Source organism: Mangifera indica, chromosome 9 (genome assembly GCF_011075055.1).
Source record: "Mangifera indica cultivar Alphonso chromosome 9, CATAS_Mindica_2.1, whole genome shotgun sequence".
Lineage (NCBI taxonomy): Eukaryota > Viridiplantae > Streptophyta > Magnoliopsida > Sapindales > Anacardiaceae > Mangifera > Mangifera indica.
In genome coordinates, this window is record NC_058145.1 from 14,196,280 (window position 1) to 14,223,106 (window position 26,827).

The window sequence follows — 26,827 nt, forward strand, 5'->3', positions numbered from 1 at the left end:
AGTAATGTTTTATTACCAAAATAGAAAGATTACCTTGAAGATAGATTACTTAGAAGATTACTGGGTATAAATTATTACTATGTTTGATAAAATTTGGTAGGTATAAATAATTATTGTGTTTGGTTAATGATAATAAAAGATTACTAATAAATTATTTTACTTAAATGCCCTTGAATATAATTATTTTTAAATATTTTTTATATTATTTGTCATATTAATTAAAAATAAATTTATTTTTATCTCAAAAAATTAATAAATAATAATATAATTATAAAAAACTCAAGATTACCTCAGTAATCTTTAAATACCTAAGGTGAAGGTGGTAATCAGATTACCACCTATATTACCTGCCACGTCAACATTGGTAATAAAAGATTACTGTAATATTTTATTACTGATAAACCAAACAAGAAAATAAAAGATAAACTACCAAAGTAATCTTAAAATCCCGCAACCAAACGCCCCCTTAAGATCCAAAAGAAAACTTTGTTGATTCATGAATTTATTCATCTTCTACTAAAAGATAACTGTACATTACAATTTTGTGTCAAGAATCAAATTTTAGTCCAAAATAGATTTAATAGCCAATAACTAATGCAACATAAAACTCTATTACTCTTGATCTTGTGAGAAAAATCCGTGTATGGGGAAATAAAAAAAATAGATGTGTAGCTTGAACCACATTGGTGAATTTACAGGAAAGCCTTTGCTTTTTGGCTTGAAACTCCATACATCAATCCCTTCCGTTCCATCTTCTCACGATATGGGGATCATCTTTTACTCGAGTGAGGAAAATGCATGAAATTTGCAACTTTCTTCTTGCGAAAGATATTTATGGAGCAAGATTAGTGATGCTGAAGTAAAGTGTTTTCTGTTGGAATGCATTGACAGCACAATCAAGCTGGAAGTGACCAAAAGGAGACCTGAATCGCAGACCATATCCAAGCCCTATTCCGGATCCGGGTTTGCCTTGTCTTAGTGCTGGATTTCCTGAAAGTCCCAAATCAAGGATTACCATAAAGATAAGTTACCGAAAGAGCATTACAATGCCAACACCGTTGCAGATGAACATTCAAGGGATAAAGACATCATTGTGAGCTGCAGTGAGGCCGCAAAGACAGCGAAGTGAAATAAGTACGGAGAAAATGTCTTAATGAATAAGGCTTTAGAAGTAACATGTTTATTTGAAAAAATAACGGTTCCTGCTAGGCACATATACAAGAGAAAAGAAATGGTACTTGTAAAATCTAAATATTGGAGGTGGAATTGTATCTTAATGATGACAGAATTTTATCAGCAGTGCGTTTCGTGGCCAAGTGAAAGGATGAAACTCACCTGGTACTTGACAACCAGAGCCCAAGTCAGTGCCACCATCCAAGAAAACAGCACCTTCTAACATCTTGTTCTGGAAACAGAAAGAGAGGTTTTAGGTCAGTCATAGTCCTTGAAAGTTACCTGAGTTCAAGAAGTACAAGTATTCAAAGATCATAAGGCACAAAAGCACTGATTTGCCTGCATGAAATTTCCAGCATTAATACTTACCCCAAAAAAAAAAAAAATTTCCAGTATTAATCACAAAGATGAGTTGTAGAACTTATCACAATTTATCAATGGGTAATGAAAGGCTGATGACCCTAATCTTGCAATTTAGATGACACACTGAAGATCAGCATGATCTGATCATATGCCACTTCCACATCACGTATACAATCCAATGATGATGCAGATATCTACATGCATGATACTTTGCTACTATTGCACACCAGTATATTTCAGACTTCTTCATCCCTAATAATTTTTTTTTTTTCACATAAATGTATCAAACAGAATCCTTGCAGTAAATAGATCCATATTAAAATTTTAAAACTACAGTTTAAAAGCCCTCACAATGTTTACAAGATTTAACCATATCCTAGCAAATATAATAAACAAAGCCACTATTTAATTGCTGTTTAAAAAATGTGTATACATTAGGAATACAGTCAATCGGCCGACAAAGTTAAAAATGTTAATCAAAGAAGCAGCAGAATAAAAGTGATAACACAGAAGCCACACAGAATAGGAACCCTTCATTCAGCATGGCTTCTGCTTCTGTTTTAGTTCTATCATAAAATGCCTTCTTCTAGCCCAGGGGGTATTCTTGACATCCAGGTTCCCCATGTTTGTAGAGGATTAGAGAAAACTACTACAAGAATTTGAACAACTATAAAAATCAATGAAGATATAAACATGGTTGTTCAGTTTTGCAGAGGAGTTGCCTTCTTGTTTGAAATTGTGTGATTGTGGCTTGGCTAGAGGAACACGCACTGGAGTGAAATTAGGAAAATGCCTCATGAATCAAGCAGAGGTAGAGACAGCATTTTAATTCAGCGGCAATTAACAAGCTTCTGCATACATTGTCTTAAACTAAAGAAAGTTATTTTCTTCTTTATAATCATTATTCCAAGAATACACAGCATATGTTTGGTATATAATACAGAAAACTAACAGGGGCATTGAAGCAAAAGACAAGTGAAAACAAAAGAAGAAACACATTCTGTATTTTCTTCTGTTCATTATGCAAGAAACTCATGCTCATAATCATAGGACAAGACAAGAAGTTTTGCTGGCAACAAGAACGTAGAAAATCCCTTCTATGTTTAAATATTAGAAATCATAAGGTTCACACAAGTTAGCTTAAAAAGCTGAACACAGAACCTCTAAAACATCAAGTTCCAGTTCAGAAAATCAAAGTTGAAAGTAAAGTGGAAGGACATGTCTACGGAACCCTGAACCAACCTTCTGCTTTACCACTATCGAAACCACATAACAACTATAATCAATACGTCCCCATGTTTTTCAATTGGTTCTGATGTTCATAACCAGACTGACCGTATAAGAGATTAAACCTGAAACAAAAGCTGTTAAGGGATGCCTTTTGCTTTACAACCAAATTTAGGGAATCTCAAAAAAACCTATCATGAGCTTTTTAACAAAATCAAGCATAAAGTAGATAGATTCATCTTTTTGGTTTCACAGAAACAATCAACAACTAAACGGCGTCTAAAATATGACAATCTAGGAAAAGGCCCACATGGGTTGTCAAAAGAAGAAGAATAAAAAAACATAAGCCCCTCGTATTCCTGATAATTTAGACACCTCCATTCAATCACCACTAAAATTAGGACCACAACAATCCATGTCACCTTGTTGAGCCAACAGGGTGGTGGAGGGCGTAAGGGGGAAGTAGGATAGCTGGTGTATAAGGAAAGAAAGATCCTACACTAACCCAGTCAGATTGTCAATACCTCCATAACCTGAAACCTGAAAATCATCACAAGATCAAAAGTCTAGTTCTGTGCACACGTGCATATATACTAGCTTACCACATTGATGAAAAAAGATCTAACTTGGGAGATAATAAACTACTATGTGGTTGGGTCAAGTGGTAAAGAATGGAGCATACAAGTTGGGCCCGGATAGGTCTTTGATTGAATCTAACAGAGCATTTAACAGAAATGACAGCGGAAAGAATACACCCTACATCATAGCTCGATCATCTATTTGATCAGTATTTGCTCATAATCTAAAAGATCAAGAACATTAAGGGATATCTGGTATACTTTTAGACCTAACCTTAGTATTGCATATCCAAAGCACATAAAAATAGCCTCAGGATTGCATTTGGAAAACAAGGCTTGAGAAACCCAAAACTAACCTTAATGACTTGAAGATGTTTTCAACTTATAATAACAGATTCAGAATCCCAAAAATTCTTCTCCTACTGCAAAATATCAATATCAATGTACTTTTTATTATAAACATTTCCAAAATGCTTTTTTTTTTTTCCTAAAATATGCTAATATACATAGTTTTCATTTAATTTTGTACTAGTTTTGGAAAAGAAATATATAAGAACTATACAAGAGGTCCTTGGATGCTTTGAATCAGTTCAGTCTCAACTAAGTAGCCCTCTGTTGCTAAAGATGCTAACAAGTGGTATCACCATCATGGTCATAAGTTTTCATTGTGGAATTTAATGGCAATCACAAGGCAGATTAAACTATTAACCGAAACAAAAACCATGGACTTATCTCACGATTAAATAAATTAGAACACTGAAAATACCACTGCAAAAATTCTAAACCAACTATCCCAGTAAATGACATTTCTTTTTATTTACCGAACGGCTAATTGCTAACAGTGAAAGGACATAGAAGGTTGGAATTGTTCCTGAATAGAAGACTGATCTTTATAATCTAAACCAAAAAAAAAAAGAAACACTTATGTATAGCAAACCAAAAAACCAAATACACATGACAGTCGGAAGTCCTAGTAATTAATCCTTTTTTTTAATGTTCAGAATAATGAAAGATATGATATTGCATTAAATAGGCCTCTAACACACAGAACTTTATATTTTAACAACTACTCTATATGCTGACAATGAAAAGCCCCCTCAAATAGCAGCAATTTAAAAATCAAAATTGTTGGAAACAATTTGTAGTCACAAACAAACAGTTTTATATATTCTTCAAAAGACTAACACACACACACACATACACACATATATGGGCATTACAGAAATTTCGAATCTGTGTGTGTGTGTGTATATATATATATATATATATATATAGGTTGTTAGAAGTAACCCAAAATTGTCCAAATTTTGCCATTGCATTGTTGCATGGCATGTATCCACAGACTAAATGTCTAGGCCAAATAGTAAAAAAAAAAAAGAAAAAAAGAAAAGAATCCAGGAATGTTGAACTTTATTTACTCAAGATGTACAAGAACACAGCCACTGTTGTAAGACAGCCATATTGTCAAGATATTGAAAGTGACAGGTATCATATAGAACTTACTAGAACTCAAGGTTAAGTAGAATAAGGATGAAATAAAGCCATTCTGTACCAGAGGGAATGTTAATTCAGTGTTAGCAACCAGACATGATCGTCCAGATCCAACGGCACCCTTGCCATATCCTCTCACACTACCAAGACCTCCAATTGCAAATGCTTGATAAGGAGCCATGTCCCCAACTATGGAGCCACCTGTCAGACTATACAAGGAAAAGGAAGGAGAGATGTAAACATGGCAATAATCTAAAAACCTAATTTAATTAGTCTGCCTAGGCATCCACTTGTACTCTTGTAGTACATTTAACCATTTTACTCTACAAAATTTGACTATTTCTTCTCATGTTTCGTATATTATAGGTCATGATTTTTCTTCTTTTTTCCCATCAATTTATTATTTCTAAATTCTGACAAAAAAAGGGGACAGTATGGCATTTTTAAGCTATCTGAAATGTTCTAATGTGCTTGCTAAGATTCCTAGCTGATCTCCTGAGTCACATATCAGCTTTCTGCCTTTCCGGCTTTAAACTATGGCTTAGCATCAGACATGTTTTAACAAACAAGCATAATTGAACCACAAGAAACGTTATTCACCTTGTCAAGAGAAATGCTGCTCCGAGTTTAAAACCCTTTGACGCAACAAATTTGAACCTATTGAAGATTAGCCACTTTGAAAGCACTGGAATTCCCTGTTCTATTTGTATACTAAACTGATAAGATGAGCAACTCACAGTTAGTGGATACAAGAAAATAGCAATGAAAATACACTTATCAAACTGCAGGAAAATATCGCACTATGTATTGGCAAGTAGAGATACTTTACACGAGAAAAACTGTGATCATTTGCCTTTGCATATCGAGACTCTTGCTTCAAAACCACCATACTGTCAGAGGTACTACCACTGCATAGCAAACATTAAAAAAAAAAAATTACAAATCGGACCATCACATCATTTGAAAGGCAGAAGTACAAGTCTCAATTACCTGCAAGTCACAGGAAATCCATCAAGATCTCTACTTATACAGCGCCAATCATCATTTACAGGACAAACATGCTGCATGGCACAATGAAGTTATTCTCTGGATGGAATAAATAATGGACTCATGAATTACAGGTAAGCAAACTATTAGAAAATAGATACCAAATAAATACTTCAGTAAGTGATAAGTCAAGAATCTTCAGCAAACCTCAAATTTTATACTAGTTGTGCTCGTCCATCTGGAACTTGCAGGCTCACTCATATCTAACCCAAGGGATAAACGAGACAAATTCACACCTCCACTCCCAGAATGGGAAAAGTTTTCAATGGGAACACCATGGATCCCAATTTCTTCTGAAAGAGAATGCTGCAGAAATTGAAAAAAAATTAAACGCTGCATTCCAGCTTAAAATCAAATTTCACTTATAATTATCAATAGGGTTTTTATTGATTACACTAAAATGGTATGAGAAGTCCTAAAACTGTCCAAATAATACAAATTATATCTCCCATTGAATATATTCACCAGATATCCAAAAAAGAAAAAAAAAAGGAGAGAAAAGGGGGAAAATGGCTTTAAAAGAGATGTGGAAATATGTACCTGAACAAAAAAGCACTGCTGAGTAAGCCATTCAGGTCTTGGCCTTCTATAAGCTACCAACACATTCGAATCATAAAGCCCTTTATCCCAAGAAACATCAAGCTTCTCACTTCCACCAAATAAATTAGGATGTTTAATGCATAGACTGCAATTAACACGTTGAATCAATTTTTATACCGACCTTGTAATCTCTACACTAAATCAATAATAAAACTCAAGATAAAAAAACAAAAGTTATAATTTCACACAAAACCAGAAAGCAAACATGACATATTAACAAACTAAAATACCCACCAACCAATTACAAAAGAAAGGGGACTGGAAGTATTCCTGTTGAACAAAAAACAGTGATAGAGAAAGCTTAGTTACAGAAACAATTGCAATGTATTAATAAATTAAAAATAAAAAAAGAGTTGGGGAAAAAACCTGGGAGGAGGAAACATCAAAGAAGCAAATAGCTTGTGAGTAAAATCAACATTAACATCAATTTTGGCTGCAATTAAGAATATAAGAATACATAATTAATATAATAAAAATCGTGAAATCAATTTAAAAAAAAAGTAGAAAAGTAGAGACCTTTGCCAGCATGGATGCTCTTCTGAGCGCCCATAACAGCATTAATGGTGAATAAACCATAAATTAATCAAAAGGGAAGTAACGTGTTTGCATGAATGTATGAAGAGTAGTGACCCAAGTTTATGGTAATGTTAATGAGTGAAACTGAAAGAGCATTTTGTGATTTTGCATTTGGCTGGTGACTTGTAGTAATGGGTAAAGAAGCTTCAACTTCCCAAGTATGTAATCTCTTTTGTTAGATACTGTATTGGGCTTTTACCAGACAAATTTTACTTTTAGACAAGTGATTTTTATTTTACACCCAAGTAACCTTGGGCCTAAGTAGACTTTTTTATTTAAAAAAGGGTATTATAAAACAATTTATTAAAAAATAATATATTATTGTATAATTAAATAATATTTTATAATAAAATTATATTTATTTATTTTTAAATATATATTTAAGGTATATTATTATATAATTAAATACATATAAAGATATATAATTATAAATATATATAATTTTAGTGAGAATTTTATTTGTACTGTTTTGTTAAAATAATCTTAATAATTTTTAATACTAAGATTAATTTTTATTTAATCTGGACCGTAAGCTTTACTCCCACAATGAGCCATCTGTAACGTTACTCGAGTAGGGAGAAAGAAGAAGACACAAAAGGCGCGATGGGAGACACCGTCGACGAGGATTTGCTTCTTAAAAGCTTCTTCGCCGAAGTCAGCGAAGTTGAAAGAGATAACGAAGTCCTTAGGTCTCTTTCTCTCTGTCTGTTAATTGTTTCATTCTTTGTCGATCGTTTGATGCTATTATTCGTTTTTTAATAGGAGATTAGGGTTTCTGGTGTTGACTTATCTCCGAATTTTTGTATATATTTCTGTTAGTTTAGATCATTAAATTTGCTTATGATTTGTAGCTGTTGGGGTTTCAAGAGAAACTTTCTCCATATTGTCATCTAATTTAAAAAAAAAAAATCAGTTCATATATATATATATTGTAATTTAATGACGTGAATATATGTAGTTCTACGTTGGATGAAATACATGTGTTTTGTGTTTTAGATCGAACAATTTTTCAGGTATAATTTTAATTCGTATGTACTGAATTGGAATTCACAATAGGAATAGGTTATCTTTCATATTTTTATTATATAAATATCTATGTTGTGGCGAAACGTCTATTCTGTAGATGAACTGGGCTGAGAAAACCAACAATTAAATTAAATAAGAGTTTGAAATTGGTGTTTCTCTCTATACATAAGGGAGGGATTGTGCAATAGTTAATGCATATGTTCTGCTCCTTTAGGAAAAATGATGTTATAGTTTTCAAATGCTGGTGTGAAGATGGGGAGGGTCCATTTACTCGTTAGATACTCAGGGTACTTTTTACAGTTAGAGAACTTATTTTTTGGGAAGGAATGATGAAAATATATCAAAATTTTATTAGACTTCAGGACTGGCTGGCTATAATGATTGTGATGAAAAATTTGTACCTTCAACTTCATAAAATCTTATGTTAATTAATTTATTGATGAAACTGAAATGATGTTTTATTTATGATTGCATAACTGCTTGAAAAGGAAAGATAGAGATGCAGAGATGCTAATCAACACATCCTTTCTGTTCTTAATTTCATCATTTAGGGTTTCTTCTGATTATTTTACCAGGACTTGCTCTAGGTGAATAATTTTGTGGAGTGTGTTGGATAATAAAGTGATTAGTTCTTCTTGAAGTAAAGTAGGGCCATGGTGTTTAATAAACAGACTTCTAAAACTCATCTTCGATAACAATCTAGAAACTCCTAGGACATTTCATAGTCACATTTTTTAAGGTTAAGGGTTTATAAATTTTAATTCATTTGCTGACATATACTGCCATCACATCGAGTAGTAAGCCCAAATTCATTTTGCGTATGAGCATTAGATAAACAAATCCCTCTTCTTTATATGGTTTGGTTGCCTCACTCAGGCCATTTATTGGTGGAAAGTTTACCCTGAACTTAAAAAATAACCCTCTTTCATAAGGAGTTTTACTTAGCTTTTTTATTAGAAAGTCATTAGTTTAATTTTTATCATCGATTTACTAATGCCTGCATTATTACCACCATCCTTCCAGATTATAATCATCATTTCCCCCCTCTCTTGGAAGGATTTCTCATGTTTATTGTTGTGTTTCTCTTTTGATTGTATGTATGCAAACTTCTTTGAAGCCTGCATTCATTATCTAATGTAATTTTCTTTGTTTCTGTGGCTTATTTTGCTTTATGGTAACTGATCTCTTCTTGTTGAAAAACTGTAAACAATTAGGATTCTATCGTGTTTCAAGCTGAATCCATTTGAGTACTTAAACTTACCATTTGATGCAACTCCAGATGGTATAAAAAAGCAGTATCGTAAGGTGATTTTTCTTTTTTTTCTTTCTATTTTTTGAAGACAAAAAATGAGAAAGGGATGAATAAACAATTTGCTGATTAGTGCTTATCTTTAGAGTTTACCATTGTTTGACGCATTTGTGTTTGAAACATTTACAGTTATCTTTGTTGGTTCATCCTGACAAATGCAAGCATCCACAAGCAAAGGAAGCTTTTGCAGGTAAACAGATCCACGCTTCATACCCTTCTTGGTTACAGAGAGTAAAGATATCATATTAGGCTTCTCATTTTTACTACATTGCTTTTCTACGGAATCTCTACAATTCTATGTTAAGACTGCTAAGCCCCAAAAGTTCAGTTTGCAAGGGAACAGGATATCCTCAATTTTTTTCTGTTCTACTGTTGTTTGACATACACTTTAACTGTTGAGAAGAACCTTCTATTGGTATTATAGTGTTTTTGAGACTTAAGGCCTAATTGTTTAGGCCAACCATTAAAGATAAAGTGCTGTCAGATATTAATATTATTCTTAGTTGGACAGATTTTGGGAACTTAGGTATCAGGCATACTTTAAATTTTCAGGAAACTAAATCGGTACTTTTTTATGGAACATAAACTAGCATGTCCCTGATAGTCAGTTAATAATATCATGTATACTTGAAGGTTCTTTATATCCAAATAAGTTATGCATTGGCTATGTTTGAATTGAGAGCTATGGGTAAAACTTTTTGCCTTTCGTGCTTGTGGTTTTGGTGTACACGGTTCTAACTATTTTACCGATAACATATTTTACTAATATTAGCATCTGGTCCAAACTTGGCTATATGCATATTTTAGGTGCACTAGTATTCTTTTCATTTTGGAAAAAATAAAGAGGGAAGAAAAAAAAAAGCTTACATTCTGTTGAGTTGTTGATTTATGTGGAAGATGTCAAGGTATGATAAGGTTTACAAGTATGTGCACTGGTCTGATTAGTGGCAAACTCAACCTTTATTGCTCTATGTTCTGCCAGATAGAGTTCTGTGGCAGAGCTTAGTTGTTTTAGACCCTGCGGCCTTGTTGCTTTTCATTTATCTTCTGTATATCATTTTTCTTTTTGTAGTAGATAAAAAGTTTTTATCAGATTAAAAAAAAGGATAATAGAAGTATTTCATTATATGATTATATCAGGAAGATTTTTGTCATGATAACAGTCTGCTTATAGTTATCTCACTTAGGAAACGCAAATGATGTCATCAAATCTAGGCAGGTTCCTTGATGGATTGTGTATAAGCTCTTTTTCCCCGAAACCTTTAAGATGGGAGATTTAATTATTGAACTTTGTGAAATTATATTTTCCCTTTATATATAAAGTGGGCCTCTTTGTTATCTTCAATGTTGTGAAGTCTCCAGGCTTCGAAATTTTTGGTTTCAACAAAATACACAATCAGACCCTCAATTGATAAAGGATTTTGTTTTCCAAACTTCTTTTCTGATTATTATATCAAAGTTCATTTCCATTATGATCTTTCTCGTCATTTAATTGCAAGAATTTAATTTGCTTGTTGAAGCTAACTATTTTAAAGGGATATTTGTTCTTGCTAGTTATGGAATTTAGACATTTTAATGAAGTAAATAGACCTTGTGATGCTGTGGACTATTTGGAAGTAGAAAATAATAAAATTTTAATAGTTGGCATAAACAATTAGTAGAATAGTGAATTTTAATTTTGCAAAGTTGAAAATAGGTGGAGTAGGGGTAATGGAGAAAAGGAAGGATAGAATAAGGGGAGAAACATATTAACCTTGGGAGAAAGCCAAAATTCATTTTCAGTAATAAATCATGTCTGAGAATAATAAAAGCCATGGCCTCTGTTTATAGGATGCAAAAACCTTAGCCAAAAAAAGACAAAAGTCTGAACTACCTCCTACAAAACAAACCCTAACATTGCATAAAATATATGAAAATAGAATAAAATCACTAAAATATCTAGGCTGTCCTACATCAAAAGAATCTCTGGTGGTTTCTTTCATTTTATTATCTGAATTTTCTGTGTCATCTATCAGGGACCTTGGGCTGCCTATACCACTGTTAAAAAAAGTTACTCCTATTAGTTTGTTGGAATATTCACTCAGTCCAAGTTTGGGGGGAGGAATTAAAGAATCAAGTTGTGGTTGATTTTATAGATATCAGACGGAACTCTGACTGTCTTCAATTTGACCCTTTTTTAATAAGTTCGTATCTCCTAAGGAAGATGTATTAAGTTTTTTTCCACTCAGTTTCTTGTGAGATGTGCTAAGCTGTTAATGTGTTTGCATGTCAAAATCACAAATACTATCCCAACTTGTAATTGAGTGTTTTTGATATGTGATGCGCTCTCTGGTTCATGTTTCTCCCACCATAGAGCTGTTATTGCCCACTTCAAATATGCCCCAAGGGCATATTTATAAATTCAATCATTTTTTTTCCATGAAATTTTTTGAGGAGTTGGTACTCAAAGTTGTTGACTGTGAGCAGCATTGGCAAAAGCACAGCAACTATTGGGTGATGAACAAGAAAGGGATTATATTCTTACTCAAGTTAATGCAGCAAAAGGTCTGTACTTTGTTCTCGTCATTTTCTTTGTGCTTGAGTTTAACTGCTTTTTCTGGTTTCACTTCATTTGTAGAGGTATCTCATGATGCAAATCTGGTCATATATGTTCTTACTTGGCTAGATATTTTATGAATTATATTGCATGTTATTAGGATTTTAGGTGAAAAGTGTCATTGGGATGGCTACTTCCCATGGCCATATCTTAACTGTCTTATAACCTGATTTCTGGCATAATGCAACTTTTCTCTTTTTTCTTCTGTTCGAGAGTATGAATTATAATTCTATCCATTTGTAAATTAAGAAAAAAGCTGATTCCTAATTTCTGTGATCTGCAGAAGAACTTAGGGCAAAGAGAAAGAAGCAGTTGAAGAAAGATGCAGCCTCTAAAATAAAGTCATTAGTTGACGAGGTATGTGAGAAATCACTTATTCTGTTGTCTTCTTTTTTTTTAATATTTTGAACATATATGTTCATTGAGTTATTTGTTTTCAGTATAGTCGAATGAATTCTTCTTGGAGTTAGATTTCTAGCCTTCTAGGTTTAGATCTGATATACTTGTTAATTGAGGGTTGCTATACCATATTCTGAAATTAATATAATAAAATGTTGAGTTGGAATGCTTTCTTGATATTTTTAGAGGTTGAGGGTTGCAACTAGACCAGGCCACCAGGTGGGCCGGGCCAGGTCGATACGGGTACAAATAAAATGGGGTCAAATTATACAGATAGGAATTATGAAAACTCGTACTGACCCTGTGGGTACCCGTGGGCCCGCAGATTACCTGTGTAATTAAGGTGTGTTTTTTTTTAATTCTGCAAATCAAGTGGAAGATATGCAGATTGGATGCTTCAAGTTTGGAAAAATGAATTCATTGGTGTTATTGACTATTGACAGAAGGAAAGGAAATGAATTCAGTGGTTTCTTGTGAATTAGCTTCCTTGTATGGATGAGTGTAGTGGTATATGTAGATTAGCATTGAAGAAACTTAATTTATACTTAAAATAAAGTCATGTAAATCTTTGAAACATGAGAATAAAAGAACAAAGAGTAGCTATAAAAATATATTAAATTTACCAAAAGCATACCAACATCCATTTTGTTGCTAACAACATTCTTATCAGCTGTGCTTGGAAGAAGTTGTCACAAACACTCTGTTCTCATCATCCTAGCTTGCCAGCCAGCAGTTTTCCTCACTAATTACCACTTTTGCACAAAGGGCTTTGCCAAAGGCATTTTACATGGCCACAGACAAATCACAAAATTTGTTAACTACTATGTTAGACAAATGAGAGCATGTGGCAGACAACTCATGATCATGATACAGCCAAAAGAGGAATCTCAAGATCATTCGAAAAAAAGTCACACCAACCCTAGTGAAAGCCTCCCCCTATAAGAAATTGCTAAAGTTGTCCACCTCATAGGAATGAAAGAAATATCTAGCAGAATAGGAATGAAAGTCCAAATGTAATCAATTATTGAAGAAATTGCTAAAAGAATAATTTTTGGGCAGAAACTAAAATTTTACACTTATCAGAACTAAATTTGTGGAGATTTTGGCCAAAGATTCTCACAATTGTTTCTAGCCAACGAGATCAAAGTCCAAGATTTTGTTGATTCTGTCAAAAGCTTTGGTGGAGGTGGCAGAGGAGCAGGAAAGAAAGTGTTTGTTGTGGAGGGAGAGAGATGGGAATGAATGTGGGGATTTTCGTGAGTTGTGACAACTTGAGAAAGAAGAGGAGTTAAATTGAAAATGAAATTGAAAACCCTAAGCTAAAAGGATGATAGAGTGAGAAAAATATATACATATTTTACTTAAAAGTATTTTTTTTTTAAATTGTGGGTACCCACAAGCATACTCGACCGGCCTGCAAAATCTTAAAACTCATGGATACGGTCCTAAATATTTAAATCCCATACCTGTTTTTTGGGTGGGTACCTGCGGGTAACCTACCCGTTTGCCTAGTCTAGTTGCAACTTATAAGGTCAATATAAATCTTTGTGAATCGCAAAGCATTCTAGAAATTCTTTATATATTTGCTGCAGTTGAGAAGTGGAGTAAAGGTTTGGATGTTTGTCTCCTCCGCTTTACTTAATATGTTATGGGACTTCTGGTACTATTATTACCTTCAACCTTTGTGATATGAGACAAAGCATAGGGTTCCATCATTATGAGCTTCCAATCAGTTGACTCAAATCTTTGTAGCACAATTTGATGTTACTTTCAGTATTAATGCGCAAAATCATATGTAGCTGTTTTGGAGAAGTACAGAAAATTGAGTGAAACTCTTACAGTTACTTTTCATTGTTTAGCTTATTTTTTGCTTGGCTTGTGTACCAAGTATGATTTGTGGTCTAATGGCATGGTTGGTTCCACATTTGAATTGCTTGTTTCAGTGCCAATATGATAATAAATTTATGAGGGCAAGACTACCGTTAGACTTAATTGAGCTGGACCCTTTCTGACCTTATGAATGCGTTAATCTTCTGAGCTTGTATCTTTTCCTGAGAAGTAATTGTTGTGCTCGTGACTCTACTTGGTCTTTCCTAGTTTGTACATTGCTTGTATTTTAAAAATACTATTTCCATTGCCAGTTTCCATTAAGAGCGTCCTAACCTTACATTCAATCTGTGGAATTCAACCACTCTGTATGATATAGGGAAAATATGAGCAACTGTATGAACAATCAGAAGAGTTTAAGCAGGAGCTGAAATTGAAGGTGCGAGAAATATTAACAGAACAAGAATGGCGGAGGAGGAAAATGCAGATGAGGGTATCCTGGAAGCTGTTGCTTATGGTTTTCTTTAACCTTTTCTTTGTTTTTTTGGTCAAGGCTTACCTTCATTTCTACCTTATTATTATCTTGTAGATATCAGAAGAGGAAGGTAGATTGAAAAAGGATGAAGAGGAACAAAAAGAAATGTGGAAGAGAAAGCGTGAGCACGAGGAGCAGTGGGAAGGAACAAGAGAACAACGGGTTTGTTCTTTCTCCTTTTTCCTTTTTGTTAGTGTAGCAGTTTAACAAGAGAACAACGGGTTTGTTCTTTCTCCTTTTTCCTTTTTGTTAGTGTAGCAGTTTAACAAGAGAACAACGGGTTTGTTCTTTCTCCTTTTTCTCCACGTCGGATGTATCATTTAACCAGGATATTGTTAGTGTAGCAGTTTAAACTGACTAGTTGGAGCAGAGCAGTTTTAAGTAATTGAAGAGCAGTTTCTCATCTTGTATTAGTTTGTAATAAATAATTTGCTATACCCCAAGTGTTAGAAACAATTGAACACATCACCTGGGGTCTAGTATAGTCATTAAGGGCATGGTCTTTGGTAACATGTTTCAATTTGTTATGTTTGAAGTTTCATGGCAGTGCCCCTTTAGTTGTACTGCCTTCAGTAGAACCAAATAATGCTAGACATTATCTTTTAAATTCAGTATTTCGAGAAATTAGGATGATTTCTTCTTCAACAAACAAAAATAGATATCTTTTGTCCAAATATAACGTCATACTTTTATACACCCTTGCTAAGCTTACAAGTGTTGGGAACGTAATGCAGTAATAAATTTCTGTAAATGCTATTTCACTTTTATTGGACTGCAATTGATGTCCTTTTCATTTTAATGTTAGGTTTCAAGCTGGAGAGACTTCATGAAGACAGGAAAGAAGGTCAGATAATATGTTGACAACTGTGTTATATGAAACAGTCTTGTTGTACTAATGACATGAAATCAAGTGAGTATTCATTGTTTGTTTGTGTTTGCAGGGTAAGAAAGGAGAAATTCGACCTCCAAAGCTCAAGACGGAGGATCCCAATAAATCTTATGTTCAAAGGCCTGTAAAGCGAGGCTAACAGGTATGCCATACTTTAAGTTTTCTCAGTATTTGAAGGCTTTGGATATATGGAGTAATTATAGATGGATTCAAAGCCTTGTCTGTAAAAGGACTTGTCACTGGTCAGAAAGAAGCCTTTCAGCTTGTCATTTGCGTAGTAAAGCGAAGCTAAATTCGGGGTTGGAATTTTATCCTTAATTAGGTCAGAACAATTGAACGAGAATGGATAATGGGCTATAGCAAGTACACTTCATCATTTTGGAATTGGATAGCAAACTCGTGCCCACGTTCTTTATTCTAGAAAGGGTCAAACTTCTTCTTGTTTATTTTCTAATCTATATCAACAAATTTCTAAGCTCTTCTCTAATTTAATAAAATTATATGTATATATTTTTTAGTATATAATTATATATATAGCTAATATATCATTTTATGAGTAAATGATATTTTTAAAATGAAATCAGGTTGCCTAATTTGACCTATTTATCTGTGAATCAGTTTACAATTTAATTCAATTTGATTTTACAATTTGGTTAAATTGTCTGGAGATATTGTTGACTTGTCGGAAATTTGGTCAAATTTGTTTAACACGTTGAACAGGAAAAAATTTTTAAAACCAACAAAGTCGAGCTCATGTGATATTACATCATTTTTGTTTTATTAAAATTTAAAAGAGTTAGAATTTGTAAGATTTTAATTAAATTAATAATAAAATTTGTAATTAGGTTTTTTAATCTATGTAATGGAATATTAATTGTTTGGTTAATATATTTGAAATTATATTTTGTGTTTCATATATTTTATGTTTAAAAAATATGGTAAATGTTTGAGATTACTTAAAAAATATATAATAATTTGATAATATATTGAATTGGTCAAATCATGAATTAGTGAGATATCTGGTTTAATTACTATTGTAGTTTTAAAAATATTAATTTTAAATTAATAATAAAATAATATTTAATCTCGTAATATATTTAATTCTGTGCATATACTATTGCTCTTTTGAATTTAATTTCGTTCTCGCCACGCTTGAAGGATTCGTAGGTGGGAGACATTATAGGTTCAATTGCGCGGCCATGCTGCTTATTCGTTTACCAAGAATCGGGGGCATTGAGTTACAAAAACTCGGGTTTGAACTATTATTTTTATTTTATTTTAAAAAAATGTTTATGGTTGATACTGGATAAAACTTTACAGTTTAATGAAGAACATTCTACAAGTGCGAGTGAATTATATATTTTTTTCACCCTCTGGTTGTATAGATACGCGATTTGAGTGCCTTGGATTCAAGTTTATCGTAGGTTGGATTGTGGCTGTGAATATATACAGTGCAACCACAAGCCTTAGGGGAGAGGGAGATAATTATAAGGAAATGTTTGGTTAGAGGTAGATAAATATGATTTTGATAATTTATTTTTTATTTTTTATATTATTTTGTTTGGTTGATAAGTAATAATAAACTTTGATATTTTTTATTATTAATAATAATATGACATATAATATAATAGATAATTTAATTATCTTATTAAAATATTATTAAATTAATTTTAATTTTATTATAATTATATATATTTATTAATTTTTAATATAAAAATAACCTTATTTTTAATTATAAGTAATATAAAAATATTTTAAATAATTATACTTAAAAATATTTAAGTAAAATAATATGATGATACTCTTTTATTATCTTTAATCAAATATAATAATTATTTATATTTATTAATTTTTATTAAATTTTATTAAATATAATAATAATTTTATATAATTTTTTAAATAATATATTTTTAAGATAATATTTTAATTTTAATAATAAAATATTATTTAAATCAAATGCACCCTACAGAGTTAAAAAGTGAAGAACTTTGGTTGAAACATGGTTTATTAAGTAAGAAGTGAGGAAAATTTCTCCCTAAAAGGAATTTGACACGAAGCTAGAAAACATCATGACACGGGCAACCTCGAGAAGGTGAATGTCTTCCTTTCAGCCACCCAATTTTGTTAGGGTACATAAATACAAGAGCTTTGATGGAATATGTAAGGTAATTGGAGAAATATTCACTGCCATTATTTGCATGAAGAACAAGAATAGAAGATTGAAAGCCGTTTATGATAAGTTTATGGACTTGTTTGAGGAAGATGCTAGGTTTAATTTTTCTTTCATAAGATAAACCCAGTTATAAATCAATGGGTTCTAGTAAATTTAATTTTTTTTTTTTTTTAATAATTGGATATTTTGTTCATATTAGTTGGACATATAAATTTGAGACATAGTAATCAGACCTATCATTACTATATCAAATAATTTAAAATTTTACAAACATGATAGAGATTTGAATCTAGATATTCTCATTAAAAGTTCTAGTGTTTCACTACTTTTGCTAATCTTTAAAATCCATATTTGAAATTCTTACTAACTCTAGATATCACCATGGTTTGGATGGTCTGTAAAAATTCATAAGATAAGTAGTTTGAGGTTGTTTCGCAAGGATACAATGCTCACATTGAAAACGAAAATTTCTTTATTAATAAAAAGATGAGGATATATAAAAGCATTTTAGGTAAGGAAAATTAGGATGCTCTAGGCATTTATGTCGTAAAAGAAAATTGGAATCAGAAACAACATTAACAAATGTCTTATCGTGTGACCATTTATAAGGAAATTACCATCTTTTGAGATATAGTGGAGGCCATACTCCTTACAATAGCCAGTCATCTTCCTCAAAGACTCTTCATGAATTCACAATGACAAGGAGAAAAGTTACACTGCAACTGATGTCCTTGATCAATCTGCTAATAGAATTTTAACCTAGTTACATGCAAAACCGGTTACATTGTCAGATAGCCCTATTATATCCACCATCCAAATATTTTCGTTTGAGCTTTCATAATGAATTTGAAAATATCCATGTGGGAAGACACACTGTGAATCACAATGGGGATTTGATTCTTATGTTCTAGCCTAAGTATGTGTTCATGTGAAAATCTCACTTGTACTTGCCTTGCACACTATTGTCATCAACAGATGACTATAATCAATGTAATGGTGAAGTCCAATCCCATTTAAGTGATAAATGAACGTGGGTAAATTTTATTGATATTGCTGAGTCAAATATGTGAATATGCCTTAGCCATGTTGTGGTTTGAATTTATGTTTTGGATTGGATTGTTCATATATTTTGAACGCTAACATTTCTATTGAAAATAACTATATATATATATATATATATATATATATATATATATATATATATATAAAACTTTTAAAAAAAAAAATTTGAGTTCGAGCCAACTTAAGATATATATACCAATATTAAATAAAAAGGAATAGTAAAAAGTATACATTAATGAATGAGAGTTACAAATTTTGGACAACATTTCACTGATATAATTCATTAATTGTATACAAAAATTAAACTTTGTCAACATAAGGCCTTGTTTATCAACCTTATTTATTGGCATCAATTACTATCTACCAAAAAATAGTTTCTTTTAATTCAAGAAGAGGGATAACAAGACAACAAACGTGGAGGAATGCAAGGAGAAGCCCTCCAAATCCTTGAGTGTAGCTTAAGTATTTCCTTTGCTCTTTCTCTTGTCTTCAAACTTGCGTCGACTTGTAGCACCAAACACAGCTTTGCCACAGCACCCACCTGCAACATCTCCTGAAGAACCCTAGCAGTTGCAGAGAATTTGCATATTGAAGTCAAAATTCTGACCGCTCTATCGCTTCCCACATGAGAAACCCTAAGTATTTTCTTTGAAACAATGGCTACACCTGCTTCATGATTCAACAACTCAGCCCTCCCTTCTGCACATCGACACAGCTGATCCAATACGTTTAGTATGAGCTCACAAACTCTCCTGTCTGTCATATCAAGAAGAAGATCTATTAATATAGGAACTGCTCCACCTTCGACAGCTTTGATTCTGTTTCTTCCCCATGGACAAAGCTCTAAAAGAAGCTTCAAAGCGGCCTTGAAAGCTTGCTGTGAAACCTGATCACTTAACACATATGAAATTTCAGTAAAAAATTCGGGCTTTACACTGACCAAGTGAATTGGATCTGCCACTGTAAAAATGGACATCAATATTACTGTAGCATAAGCTCGAGATTGATAGTTTCCATGCTTCAACAGTTGCACCAAAGAACCCACAAATTTATCATCGTTTACTAGTTTCTTCAAATAGCTTTCCGAGAGATTTAGATGATATAAAATGCTCAATGCCTCGTCACTTGCTGTTGCCAAATCGGACCCGTCATCGATATCTACTTCGGTCAAACTGGAACCATAACTCTTCACAGTTGTAGCCAAGAAGTCAACAGCCCCAGCAGCCTCTATGCAGGCTTTGTTTCTTTCACTTTGAAGCATGAAGGATCTCAATTTTCTCAGGCTCTTGAGCTGCGTATGAGGGAACCTTTTGGCTTCATCGATAATTTTGACGATCTGGGTTTTATTAACAGGTGGCTTTGGTGTAGGAATTCGTTCAATTCCAAGGGACGAATTCAGAGTGCACCATGATTGAATCAACCGACGAAGAGTGTGATTTGGAGTCAGATCGGCTTCTAACAAAACTTGTTTTGTCACCGGACAAGTGTTGTTGTTGCAAGAAAATAACCATCTCTCTATGCTTTCTCTATCGTATGTAATTCCTGTCGAGACTGTCACTGGATCTCTCATAAGTTGCAACGAAATAGGGCAGAGAAAATGTGTAGGCACATCAATCTCCTCCATTTTAGAAGTGCCAAAATATTGTGATGAAGTTAGTGGGGGGAGGGGGAATAAGGCAAAGGATTTTTATATGTGGTGATACAAGTTGTTTGAAACGATAAAGTCAACACACGGAAATTCAGGAGTGAATTAAATAAGAAGTTTTCCAAGGTTTTGGAAGTAGAACAAATTGTGAAATGAAATGAATGCATGAGTAGGTTTGCCTTGGACCAAACGTCGGTGTTGCAAAGGCAAAGCATGCTCCCTTCTTCTGACTTTCTCTCTCTCTACTATAATATAAAAAACTTTGATTGACTTTGGACGGCGATGGATGAGCTTTTGATTTTAATTAAATCTAATCCTCATTGATTTTCTTTGATGGTGGTTAACCGTTAAGGGCGGTTGGCTCAATTTTTTTTTTAATTATTATTATTTTTGTTTATTATTACTATTTTATGTATATAAATATATACATATTTATATATATTATCTATAATTAAATATTATTTTATTTTTAATTTAAAATCATTTAATCGTATGATAATACATATGTATATATAGTTTTATTAATTCAGATAATCCTCTATTATTAATTATTCACTTGAGTTGTTATGACTTTACAATTCATACTTTCTTAATTATAAAATTTTCTATTTTATCACTCAAAATACTTTTAAAATACTCTTATTTTCAATTAATATAATAAATAATATATTTTAAAATAATTATATCTGATGATATTTAAATAAAAAAAATTTAATATTTTTATATTACATTCAATTAAAAATAATAATTATTATAATTTTTTAAATAATTTATTTTTAGTAATAAAATACCCATATTGAAAACACCCTTACCAGCTTCTTGAAAATGTTGTTCAACAGATTTTTATAAATTAAAATTTTCATGACATGATCTGCTTTTAAGGTTATTATATAAGAGATAAATAAAGTATATTTATATATATATATATATATATATATATTACTTAGTTTTCTTTCTAAAATAAAATGTTAATGTCGACAGCCTCTCTGAGATTCCATGTGCTCTTCCACGGGGTTCAAGGATACAGCTCCAAATTAAATTCTAGTTTAAATCTTGCGAATTGAATAGAAGACTTAATAATACTTAAATCATTTGACAAAATTAATTAATTAATTTGAGAGAATTAAGAGAGTTTATGGCTTTCTTAATTAAACCTTGATTATTAATGTTTTCATACTGCCGAAATAACTGACCAACTGAATCACAGTCCATCTCTTCATAAATGATAATAATAATAATATTATTATATTATTGAATTATAGCTTCCATTAATGTAATTATTTGTAGTTTCAAAATGAAGGCTATGAAGACTTTAATTGTTCAAATTGAATAAAACCTTTAATTAAGATTGAATATTATCTTAAGAAAAGGCATTACGTGGGGCATGCATGAATTGTATTGTAAGAATTCCTGCGTCGACTCTGGGCAGAAGCTATCACAGCCGAAGATGTAGACGCGACGCGACGCAAGCAACACGTTCAAACAACATGTTGAAGTGCTGGCAGTCGCCATTGGCTTGAGTTTCGTTGGAGTTTAATTATGCCACGTCGTATATTTATTTATGGCTAAGGACTTATTCTTACCCAACTCTTTATACGTTCACAAATTTTTATTCACAAAATTTTATAAATTTAAACACTAACTCATGAATTAGATAAAATTATTATTTTATTATTAAACTATAAAACTTTAAGTCTTTATATATCATTCCCTTCTCTCTCCTCCCATTTTCATAATTTAGAAAACTAATATTTTTCTTCACCAAAAGTTTGAAATTTTCATTTTCCTCTTTAAAGTTCTTTCTTCATTCTCCAGCTACAAGAATCCATTGCCATTGTTAGCCACCATCTTAGTATCTTTTTCTTTGGTCATCGATCTTCCCACTAGAGTATATTCATCAGACGAAGACAATTCATTTTCATCCAACGAACCTACTCCAATGAAAAAGTCGACAACCAAAGAAGAATTTGTTGAGGTGGTTGACCGACGATGACAGCTAATTCATGTTGTCTAAGAATAAAGAAAAAACTTAAAAAAATAAATAAATTTTTCAAACTTTTGGATGAAAAAAAATTGAATGACTATTTTATCCCCATTTTAATTAAAGTTAATACGTATAAATGAGTATTTACATTTTTGAAATGTAGTGGGTAGAATTTTGGAAAAGCATTAAAACTTGGGTGGGAATAAATCCGTTGGCCTTTATTTATTAATTATTGTTTGTTCTAATACTTGTATTCAAAGTTTTTAATATTTTAGGATACACAATACATATCTTATTATATGTTATGATACAGATAAAAAATGATATATCTCATGAAATATATCATAATTAATATGACATAGTGAATATATTGTATGATATAATACATATTATTAATATAAATCGATATATTTTTTAAAAATAATAATAATATAATAAGAATAAATATGTGAAATTTTTTTAAATTTCAAATGTGTTTATAATATCTTTAAAAATGATGACATATTAATTATATTTTTTAATTATTTTATTTTTTAAAAACTATATCATATAATAGGATATAATATTTGATAAATGATATATAAAATTAAATTTTTAATACATAATTTAACAATCACGGTAATATGTTTCTGAAATCTGACCTGTTGGTCTTCAATTTTTGCTCATCTCCTCAGCTGTATTTGTGCCAGACCTTAACGCATTTAAATTATAATTACGAATATAAGTGGTTGACTTTTTTAAAGTTCACATTATTTGCTATTCAACAATTAAGCACTTAGGATGATTAGGGAATTAATTAAAATATTCATATTGAAGGGGTGTATAAAAACTAGAAATCATTTCAAAATCAAATGTAAAAATGTTCTCACTTCATTCACCAGGCTTAGTGAAATTACCATTTTGGTCACGCAAAGGCCCTTATTGATATGCATATGTTTACTGTGTGAGGTATTGAAATTTTACTATACGTATTACGTTTATAAATATTTTACTTTTAGCGGGTTAATTAATTTTTTTCTAGCAGGCATGGCAAAATACGCAATATGCGGAAAATTGCAAGTAAAATTAGAGAGTTTTGAGGCACTTTAGTATTTTTAAATAATTCATTTAATAAGTGTATATTATCATTATATGATTGATTAAAATCTCGAATGTTATTATTTTGATTAGATGTGAAAAACAGTGGACGAGAGTTATTATTAGTTGTGTTTATGTATTAATCATATGTAGGTAGAATGTCACACATGAAGGTATATCTTGAGGGTATTTTGATAATTTTCCTTTTTAGAATAGTTCAAATTTTGAATTTTGTGAGTGGATTGCATACCTGTATGTGAGTTGCAACTGTTTAGAAGGTTTGAACAATCATGAAATGAGCATAGTTGTAATTTGGTCATGATGCATGATCGTGCATTGGAAGTGTAAGACCGTGTATACAAAGCAATTATATTGTACATAAACTGTGTCTCTGAAGGTTAAAGAACCGGATAAGAATGGTTAGATTCACTTGGATGTTTGTGACTTTGTGTATAGAAAGTGCATGGCAATGAATGGTATTATTTTGTGAAAAATTATAAAAGCAATCGATGGTTATTTAAAGAGTTTATTTTTAGTTTTTATTAATTTTAAAAAATAAAATAGTAGGAATAAAATAATAATTTTACTTTTTAATATCATTTTTTGTTAATGGTGTTTGATTTGGGTGAAAAATATTATTATGTCAAGTAAGGATGAAAAAGGGGTTTACGGCAAAACCTTAGGAGGGAATATGTGATTCACTCTATCAGTTATTTTAGTTTGTGGTCATAGACTCATAGGGGAAGCCATGACCTTAAGCTTAGGAGCCTAAGAGACAAACCACTTAGACTAGGTTATTAGGGTTCACCGAAAGTATCAATTCATGCCATAAATTAAGGCTAGGGAAAACAATTTGCAATTCCAAGGGCAGCACACCTTTTTCTCTCTAGTCTCCATCTCCAAGTAATGCCTGCACGTTGACATTCTGATCAAAAGACACCAAGGAGAGTGCTTATGGTGGAAATTAAGCTCAAAAAGCAATAATTCTTTACACCCATTTCCAATTTTAAAGCCTAAAATGCATTGAAATGCTCCAGCCCTGTGTTCATCTGCTGCGCAAATTGGTTGTCTAGGAACATTAAAATCCCTTCACAAGCAACAAATCAAACAATCACACAAAAATTATTAGGCTCGGTGCACTCATAATGGGTTGACCCGACTCATATATTTATGCAAATTGATTATATTACTCATAGTAGTTGCAAGTAATTACAAAGTTGTCTATTGACAGTTATTGAAAGTTGGAGGCAATTATTCCATTTAAATAACTCTTAGGGTTTGTTTGGTTTTAGAATTTAAAGATTATATTAGTAATTTATCTTTTATTACTTTATTTGATTTCTCAGTAAATTACAGTAATATTTTATTACTAATGCTGACGTAACAGATAATATAGGTGGTAATCTGATTACCATATTCACCTTAGATATTAAAAGATTATCAAGATAATCTTGATTTTATTATAATTATATTATTATTTATTAAATTTTTGAGAAAAAATAAATTTATTTTTAATTAATATAACAAAAAATATAAAAATAATTATATTCAAAGAACATTTAAATAAAATAATTTACTAGTATTTTTTTATTATATTTAACTAAACACGATAATTATTTATTCTCGATAATCTTTTAAATAATCTATCTTTAAGATAATCTCTCTATTTTGATAATAAAATATTATCCATACCAAATATCCCCTTAAACTGTCTATTGAAAACTGTTGCTTCCCATACGAAAAACGGAAGACAGAACTCTTCCTTTTCTTCCCCTCTCTTTGTACACAGAATCACAGTGCATAATGAGGGCAACTCGAATCGGGTACACTTATTTTCGATCCTGTGATATTACAAAAATTAAATAGTAGGATAGATTAAAGACATGAAGAAATTAAAACGGAAAAAAGGGTAATATTAAAGCAAGCCAGAAAAAAGCCAACACCGAAAACAAAGCTAGTGATGTCCTTTCAAGTTCCATCTCATTCCAATAAGTTTTACGACTAACAATTACATGTAAGAATAAAGCTTTGGCGAGTGGACAGAATCCCACCGAATCACCACCCTTTGTTCCACCACAACCAAAATCTTTTCCCATGTCTGCTTTGCCTTTTTCAATATTGTCTGCAACATTCAATAAAGGTCACTCAAAAACTCTTTGCTAATCATGTTAATTCATATATTCATACAACTTGTATTGCTGTTTATAGCTAGCTTGGTCGGTCGGTCCACTGGTTTTCATCTTTATTGGCTATTTTTAAGAGTAGGCTCTAGATATATATATCTCTAAATTTGCAGGAAGATTTTGCCAGATCTCATTTGCGGAACAAAATGCCATCTGGTCTCCTCATTATTGCTTCCAGTGGCCAATGCAATTTTGATAAATCAATAAAAGAATATGTATAAATAATAAATATAAATTTATATATAAATAATAAAATAATATTTAATTATATGATAATATATTTTGATTTATATTATATTATAAATAAATATATTATATACAATCAATTAGGTTGTTTCACTGTATATACTCCCGAAAGAATAATCCTGAAGTGTAATTTTCAGAAATTCTGAGCAAAACACGGACAGAATCCTATAATTCACCCCATAAAAAGGAAAAACAGAATTACGTAATTCACACGTGTAAGAATCCCATACCTGCCAATTAGACACCTATTAAGAATATACCAAGATTCTGCTTGGCTGGCCACCAGCATAAAAAATAAATAAATTTGGGCAAACACCGTTCGAGTCAGATTACTTTTTCTGAATAGCATCACTCATAATTAAAATAAAAATTTTAATCTTAAAATATTATCAAAAAAATAATTTGAACCCTTAGCTAATGGTATATAAAACCCCTCTAGAAAAGGTAAAGCCACATCCACTGGGGGGTTCACATCACGGGGGCCAAAGTGGCTAAAGAGAAGCTGAAAAGGCTTGGACCAGTGTTAGAATACCGAAGACCCCAAGCTCAAGCTATGGAGCTACCTGTCACCTTTGGGACTAGACACACAAACATTTGATTCGCTAATACTGGACGCTCAAGTTTGTTTTCCAATTGCATGCATCATGAAGATGATTTTGAAGTGGGAAAGGCAAAGGAAAAAAATTGTTCCACGCATATTCTGACATTTTCCCTTTCTTTTGTCTTTGTTTCTGTGCCACCAGATACACGATCCAGTCACTACTGAAATAATGGGAGAAAATCTTCTCCAGAAGAGAATAATAATCAACATGCACGGTGAT

General features: G+C 31.8%; 3 protein-coding genes across 8 annotated transcripts; 1 reads left to right on the forward strand and 2 right to left on the reverse strand.

The window, feature by feature from the left end:
* Positions 1 to 489: 489 nt before the first annotated feature.
* Positions 490 to 7,204, reverse strand: LOC123224928 (outer envelope protein 39, chloroplastic-like). Of its 4 annotated transcripts, none has more exons than XM_044648712.1 (11): positions 6,996 to 7,202; positions 6,846 to 6,912; positions 6,714 to 6,749; positions 6,420 to 6,564; positions 6,027 to 6,185; positions 5,823 to 5,893; positions 5,662 to 5,740; positions 5,433 to 5,548; positions 4,894 to 5,041; positions 1,336 to 1,405; positions 490 to 990 (listed from the first exon to the last, which is right to left on the reverse strand). In XM_044648712.1, the coding sequence occupies exons 1-11, from the start codon at positions 7,027 to 7,029 to the stop codon at positions 833 to 835; spliced, it is 1,083 nt and encodes a 360-aa protein (XP_044504647.1). In that variant the 5' UTR covers positions 7,030 to 7,202; the 3' UTR covers positions 490 to 832. The 4 variants fall into 4 exon arrangements, with proteins under 4 accessions (XP_044504647.1, XP_044504649.1, XP_044504650.1 ...); XM_044648714.1 differs by having other exon boundaries at positions 850 to 990; positions 4,845 to 5,041; positions 6,996 to 7,203; XM_044648715.1 differs by having other exon boundaries at positions 962 to 1,098; positions 4,845 to 5,041; positions 6,996 to 7,204.
* Positions 7,205 to 7,578: 374 nt separating this feature from the next.
* On the forward strand, positions 7,579 to 16,978 carry LOC123225965 (dnaJ homolog subfamily C member 8-like). Of its 3 annotated transcripts, none has more exons than XM_044650362.1 (10): positions 7,579 to 7,744; positions 9,296 to 9,386; positions 9,520 to 9,580; positions 11,857 to 11,934; positions 12,270 to 12,343; positions 14,592 to 14,705; positions 14,802 to 14,909; positions 15,553 to 15,591; positions 15,689 to 15,778; positions 16,795 to 16,978. In XM_044650362.1, the coding sequence occupies exons 1-9, from the start codon at positions 7,659 to 7,661 to the stop codon at positions 15,773 to 15,775; spliced, it is 738 nt and encodes a 245-aa protein (XP_044506297.1). In that variant the 5' UTR covers positions 7,579 to 7,658; the 3' UTR covers positions 15,776 to 15,778; positions 16,795 to 16,978. The 3 variants fall into 3 exon arrangements, with proteins under 3 accessions (XP_044506297.1, XP_044506296.1, XP_044506295.1); XM_044650361.1 differs by lacking the exon at positions 16,795 to 16,978 and adding an exon at positions 15,959 to 16,111; XM_044650360.1 differs by lacking the exon at positions 16,795 to 16,978 and having other exon boundaries at positions 7,580 to 7,744; positions 15,689 to 16,111.
* A 2,117-nt stretch (positions 16,979 to 19,095) lies between these two features.
* LOC123226448 (E3 ubiquitin-protein ligase PUB23-like) lies at positions 19,096 to 20,525 on the reverse strand. The gene has a single exon (XM_044650967.1). The coding sequence runs from the start codon at positions 20,493 to 20,495 to the stop codon at positions 19,257 to 19,259; it is 1,239 nt and encodes a 412-aa protein (XP_044506902.1). The 5' UTR covers positions 20,496 to 20,525; the 3' UTR covers positions 19,096 to 19,256.
* Positions 20,526 to 26,827: the final 6,302 nt, after the last annotated feature.